This window comes from Athene noctua, chromosome Z (genome assembly GCF_965140245.1).
Source record: "Athene noctua chromosome Z, bAthNoc1.hap1.1, whole genome shotgun sequence".
NCBI lineage: Eukaryota > Metazoa > Chordata > Aves > Strigiformes > Strigidae > Athene > Athene noctua.
In genome coordinates, this window is record NC_134077.1 from 82,976,044 (window position 1) to 82,982,285 (window position 6,242).

At 61.3% G+C, this 6,242-nt stretch overlaps 1 protein-coding gene across 1 annotated transcript; it reads left to right on the forward strand.

Annotated features, from left to right (window-relative positions):
- The first annotated feature begins 542 nt into the window (after nucleotides 1–542).
- On the forward strand, nucleotides 543–2,974 carry LOC141973692 (acrosin-like). The gene is made up of 5 exons (XM_074932527.1): nucleotides 543–613; nucleotides 920–1,120; nucleotides 1,457–1,722; nucleotides 2,001–2,146; nucleotides 2,615–2,974. Exons 1-5 carry the CDS (start codon nucleotides 543–545, stop codon nucleotides 2,972–2,974), a joined length of 1,044 nt encoding a protein of 347 aa, XP_074788628.1.
- The last annotated feature ends 3,268 nt before the right edge of the window (nucleotides 2,975–6,242 follow it).

A 6,242-nucleotide genomic window follows, 5' to 3' on the forward strand; every position in this document is an offset into this window, starting at 1 on the left:
GCTGACACTACTTGGGGCTGCTTGGTTTATTGGGCTGGCACAGCCCTGCTCGCCTGCCGCGGCTGTAACCAGATCGGCTCTGCGACACCCAAACGCACATACTGCCTGTAGTAGTTACGTTCTCTGCCGTACGTTTGTGGGGAAGGACCTGGTGGCGAAGGGCTGCGGAGAGCAGGGTGGCAGTGAACTTCCCGAAGAGGCTGTGGTGCCACACGGGGTTTTTTCCTGCTAGCCATTAGCAGGCTGTGCTCAGAGCCGGGCACTGCTGCTTCCACGGGGCCTGCACACCCTCATCCCACAAGCAGAGCATTCAGCGGGGGTCTGTCGGGGGCGCCCGATCCCAGCTTCTGCTTCCCCTCCTGCTTGGAAACCCCCATGTTGTGTCCCCCCACCAAGAGGCACCTGGAACCAGGGACTCTGTGACATCAGCCGCGTTGTCAAGGGCACCGTGGGCAACGTGAGCCCTGCGGGCACTCTGTCAGCTGCTGCACTGGTGGCAGGGAGCCCTCGGCTCTGGCAGCTGGCACATGCGGCTGGCAACCATGCGTTTGCTCCCACTCCTCATCCTGCTGGCCCTGTGCCGGCCTGCGCACGGCGCCTGGGACACCTGTGGGTAAGTGACTCTGGGAGGGAGCTCGGGCAACCCGATGGGTTCCCTGGATGGTGCCCACTTGTCCCCCGTGGCCACACCACGACTTCCCCAGCCCCACGTGGGAGCCTCGGTTCCTTGCAGCACCCGGGCTGCCGGCACAAGTCGTCTGCAGGGCTAAAGCAGAAACGGGGGCGGATGCCTGCCCACCCCACGGGGCTCCCTGGCCTCGCTGTCCGTGCAGAGCCTGGTGGGGAGGGCAGAGGGCTGACCTTCAGCCGGGACAGCAGCGACCCATCGAGCAGGACGCTAACGAGTTTCTGGTTACAGAGGGACCTGCGGGCTCCGGCCCATGGCTTCCGGCTACGGCACCTCGCGCGTGGTGGGTGGCACAGACGCCCAGCCAGGGGCCTGGCCCTGGATCGTCAGCATCCAGGTTCCCTGGGCAGCAGGCACGGGGCATATATGCGGAGGGTCCCTCATCAGTCCACAGTGGGTCCTCACAGCAGCCCACTGCTTCACCAAGGCCAGGTAAGGAGGGCCAGGAACGGGGATATCCCCTGGCACTCGCAGGTGCCCCGTCCGCAGCACCACGCGCTACTGCCGTCCCCTTTCCGTGTGGTACACCCAGTGCCTGGGCACTGCAGAGCCCGGCTGAGAGGCAGCTCAGGAGAGGGCTGGGCTGCTGCCACGGCTTCCTAGTAGCCACCATCTCGACGTGCCTTCAGCCCAAGGCATGCTAGGGCACTTGCAGCCTCCGTAGCGCTGCTTTCCTCTCTCCCGTGTGAAGCAGAGGGCAGGGAACTGCTGGGCTGCTGCAGCGTGTGGCTGGAGTCCCTCTGAGCCCTCTCCCCATCTGCCTTCCAGGCACATCACCATGTGGCGCGTAGTGATCGGGGCCACCCAGCTGACTCAGCTGGGCCCGGAGGCCCAAGTGCGCAATATTAAGCGGCTGCTGGTTCACGAACACTACAGCAGCGTCTCGGAGAGCAACGACATTGCGCTGCTGGAATTGGACCGGCCTGTCCAGTGCAGCGACTCTGTACAGCTTGCCTGTGTGCCCGACGCCTCGCTGCGAGTGTCACAGCTGACAACCTGCTACGTCAGCGGTTGGGGGTCCACGACCGCAAGATGTGAGTTCCCAAAGGCTGCTTGTGTTCTGAGTGCAAGCTGGGCACTCTGGGGAGATGGGTTGGGCTTCCTGACAGCAGAGGCGAGAGCCAGAGTCTGGCTGCGGGGACGTGTGCCCATAGAGAGGGGCCTGGCCCGGGGCCCAAGGCGAGACAGAAGGGAAACGCCCCTACAGTGTCTCTCACAAGGCAAAGCCAAGCCCCGGGGAAGGGATTCACTCAGACAGGGCAGGAGACCTGGCAATGAGCTGCTGGGCGTTAATTCCTTTCTGTGCTCACAGCTGGAGGATCAACTGATGTCCTGCAGGAGGCCAAGGTCCGCCTCATCAATGTCAAGCTCTGCAACAGCAGCCGCTGGTACGGAGGAGCCGTCCACCCCCACAACCTGTGCGCCGGCTATCCGCAGGGCGGCATCGACACCTGCCAGGTAGGAGCCTGCGACAAGGCGGCGCCCGGCGGCGCAGGCAGCCCCGGCACAGCCGCCCAAACACACCCCGGCGCAGGCTTGGCCTGGCAAGCCACCCTCCCACCGCTGAGTCCCCACCGCTGGTGCGGCTCACCTCCCCTTCCCCAGCTGCAGGTCCTTGCCCCGGGCCCCACTTGTCCCGGAGGCCCGGGACTCTGCCCAGAAAGCCCATCGCGCGCTCCTGGCAGCCCGCAGGTCCCGATCCCAATCCCGAAACATCCCTCTTGCACACATCCAGCATCACTGTGCAGAGAGGAGAGAGAGCCCTACCCCACAGGCGTACTACCCTCTCCCTGACAAGGGGCCCCAGCACCTGAGCAGAGCCTCTCTGTGCAGCGGATACAGCCCTGGCAGGTGCCGTGAGAGAGAAGGGGCCAGGCCTAGTGCTGCCAGCGGTCACCTTAATCCTCCCTCTCTCCTCCGCTGCAGGGTGACAGCGGTGGGCCTCTTGTGTGCAAAGATAACAACGCTGACTACTTCTGGCTTGTTGGAGTGACCAGCTGGGGGAGAGGCTGTGCAAGAGCAAAACAGCCTGGAGTCTACACCTCCACTCAGCACTTTTACGATTGGATCTTGGTACAGATGGGACTGCGCCCAGCAGCAACGGCTGCTCCAACGCCACGGCCAGTCGTCACCTCGACCCCCTTTCAGAGGCCAAGGCCAAAACCGACGCAAGCGGGCAGCTTTACGCCCTGTCCTTTTGCACGCCAGAAGCTGCTGGAATTCTTTAATCTGCTGCAGGAGCTCCTGCAGGTCCTAAGGGGGCAAAAGGCTCCAGCAGCAGCATGAGCAGGACCCAGTTACCCAGTTCAAGCTGCAGCGCACCACCGCCATCTCCTGCTGGGGCACTGCCTGCTGAGCCAAAGGCAGCCTCAGTGCCAAAGGCCTGCTCGCTCCTGCCCACGCCCACAAACGCTGGAGCTGAGCCTTCAGGTTCTTGAAATAAAGTTGCCGGCTTTCACAGTTAACCATGCCTCAGTCCAATTCAGTCTCCTGTGCAAGGCAAGGATTCCATGCCTGCCACCTGCAAAAAGGAGGCTGCAGGCAGACAAGTCGGGCACAAAGGGAAAGAGTCAGAAGGGCTGGTCAGAGGGGAGGGTGAGGGTGCGGTGGGAGAAGGGGGCGAGAGGTCTTGGGGACAGGAGTTGGAAGCGCAAAGTGTCTTATGCCAGCTACTGCTGGGATCCCTCTGTGTGTGTGTGTGTGTGTGTTTATGTGTGTGTCTGTGTTTGTGTGTGTGTGAGCGCAACTTGAAACTGGACTCTGTTGTGACACAGGAGACACGGATGTGGAAAGACCCAAAGAAGTCTTGCACCGATCACAGAATCGTCTAGGTTGGAAAAGACCTTGAAGATCATCCAGTCCAACCTTTAACCTCAACTGACCGTTCCCAACTCCACCAGATCCCTCAGCGCTATGTCGACCCGACTCTTAAGCCCCTCCAGGGATGGGGACTCCACCGCCTCCCTGGTCAGCCCGTGCCAACGCCCAGCAACCCCTTCTGGAAAGAAACGCTTCCTGACATCTAGTCTAAACGTTCCCTGGTGCAACGTGAGGCCATTCCCTCTTGTCCTATCGCTTGTTACTTGGTTAAAGAGACTCATCCCCCCTCTCTGCACCCTCCTTTCAGGCAGCTGTAGAGGGCGATGAGGTCTCCCCTCAGCCTCCTCTTCTCCAGACTAAACCCCCCCAGTTCCCTCAGCCGCTCCCCAGCAGACCTGTGCTCCAGACCCTGCCCCAGCTCCGTTGCCCTTCTCTGGACACGCTCGAGTCATTCAGTGTCCTTTTAGGAGTGAGGGGCCCAAAACTGAACCCAGTCATCGAGGGGCGGCCTCACCAGTGCTGAGCCCAGGGGTCAGATCCCTTCCCTGTCCCTGCTGGCCACGCTAGTGCTGACACAAGCCAGGATGCCATTGGCCTTCTTGGCCCCCTGGGCACACTGCTGGCTCCTGTTCAGCCGGCTGTCAATCAACACCCCCAGGTCCCTCTCTGACTGGCAGCTCTCCAGCCACTCCTCCCCAAGCCTGTAGCGCTGCTGGGGGTTGTTGTGGCCAGAATGACTGGGTGAGGAGCTTGACATCCAGGCACAGATATTACACGGACTTAATTTCCATGCTGTTATTTGAGGCATCTCGGCACATGCTGTGCTTGTGAATCTAGGGAGTGAAGGGGAGTTTATGTTTCTCTAGTACAAATCTAACCCTGATCATCTGGAAAGGCAGAAAAGGACTGGCCTGTGCTCATGTTTATGTAAGTGGTTTGACAAGTACATGGGCTCTGGTAAATCATTGCTCTAAGTCCATCTGTTTTGCCGTTCACATTAATTGTGTAAGTCTGTGTGTGTGTCTGTGTACTTGGCTCTTCCGAATGCAGCATCAGTGTCTTGAACCAGAAGCCTTCTCGGGACGCTTAAGGTCTCGCCCTTCAGAACAACAACAATCCGGGCACAGGGAGAGGCCAGGTGACAGTTTAGGTGACGACCCTGGCACCGCAGGGGCTCAGTGCAGGGAAAGAGCTGAGACAACGTTTGGACTTAATCCCCTGCCACCCAACAACCAGAGTGTACCTCTGGGCTCATTCTCCAAGGCAGCAGGAGTTTTGCCTCAGGAGCACGGTGGACTGTGATGTCAGTGAGCGATGGACTGTGACATCACGTCCCTCACTGCTCACAGGCAGGTGCCAGCACAGCCCGGCCCAGTCTGGCTCGTGCCTCCTGCCGAGCGTGCCTGCGAGGTCTGGAGGGTCGAGCGAGGCTGCTCCCGGTGCTGGGTGGTGCTTTGGGTGGTGCCGTCAGCAGCTCTCGGTGCCTGTCCCAGAGCCTTTCCCTGGGTTTCCCCAGCCCTGCCTGGCTCAGGCAGCCGGGCACCACCGCGCACACTTGTGGCAGAGGAGGTGAGCTGTGAGGGGAAGCGTCCCTCCGGGGCGGCTGTGGGGCGGGTGAAGGGGCTCAGGGAGCCAGAAAGTGTCCTTCGCCGGGGGCCTGAGCATTTCTTCCTCCCGAGGACAGCAAGTGACCAGGGTCTCTCTCACTTTTGCAGCACGTGACGCCCTTTGGCAGCTGCAGCATCAGCGACTGGGAGCAGCTCCTCATCCTCAGCTCTCCCCAACCTGCTGCAGCGTGTGAACATGGAAACGGAGACAGAGCAGATCTGCCCCATCTGCCGCGACGCCCCATGTGATGTTGCTTACACGATGCCATGTCACCACCAGTTCTGCCTGGGCTGCATCATGCGATGGTTAGATCTGAAGGGAGAGTGCCCGCTCTGCAGAGAACCAATAAAGATTGTCCATCTGCCTGTACAGGGAGCGAATTACTGTATAGGGTGTTTCATCGTTCACCCAGAAGAGTTGCCAGACACCAGCAGCCGGGCAGGCACAGCTCCCCGCAGGCCGGCCGAAAACAGCCCCCATGAGCCTGTGGTGCACCCCCCGTCATCTCCACAGTGGACACTGTCCCCAGATGAGCAGGGGACTACAGGGCCAGGGGCACAGTCAGTGGGTGGAATCCTGCCCGAAGTCTGGGCAGAGCTTTTCCAAGCAGAAGGTCATCTCCTCAGTCCCTTGCTGCTCTGGCGGCGTCAGGAACCGCGGTCAATATGTGGGTCTAACTGGTGGCAGGCATATTGTGCAGAGGTCAGCATCCTGCACACCCTGTGCGTCAGCGGCCCAGCTGCAGAGGCCTTGGTGCAGGTGCTGCAGCCTGACCTTTTGGAAGATGCAGAACCTCTGGTCTATGGCATCATCAATACGATTGAGGACCAGTGCAGCCAGCAGGCCTGGAGGCTGCTGATTCCTGATGCTGTGCAGGAGGACAACAACAGCTCTGCGCCTGGCTCCAGCCCCACCAGATCCAGCTCTACCAGCCCCACCAGCTCCCGGTGGGGGACTCCCACCCCCCACCCACTCTCCTCCACCAGCCCTGAAAGCCCCGACAGGGAGGAGGAAGCCAGCACCTGGGAGGCCGCCCTCTGCGGGGATCCCGGCCGCCCCCCCTCAGCTCCTGTCCCGGCAGAGCAGGAGCAGCCCCGGGAGGAGCCGGGGCAGGCGGCGGGGGCAG

Bases quoted from the DNA above. Each gene is read 5' to 3' on its own strand.
- LOC141973692 (XM_074932527.1), top strand. From the start codon at position 543: ATGCGTTTGCTCCCACTCCTCATCCTGCTGGCCCTGTGCCGGCCTGCG. The intron at 1,121-1,456 runs GTAAGGAGGGCC...TCTGCCTTCCAG, and splicing joins CACTGCTTCACCAAGGCCAG to GCACATCACCATGTGGCGCG. The intron at 1,723-2,000 runs GTGAGTTCCCAA...CTGTGCTCACAG, and splicing joins GGGGTCCACGACCGCAAGAT to CTGGAGGATCAACTGATGTC.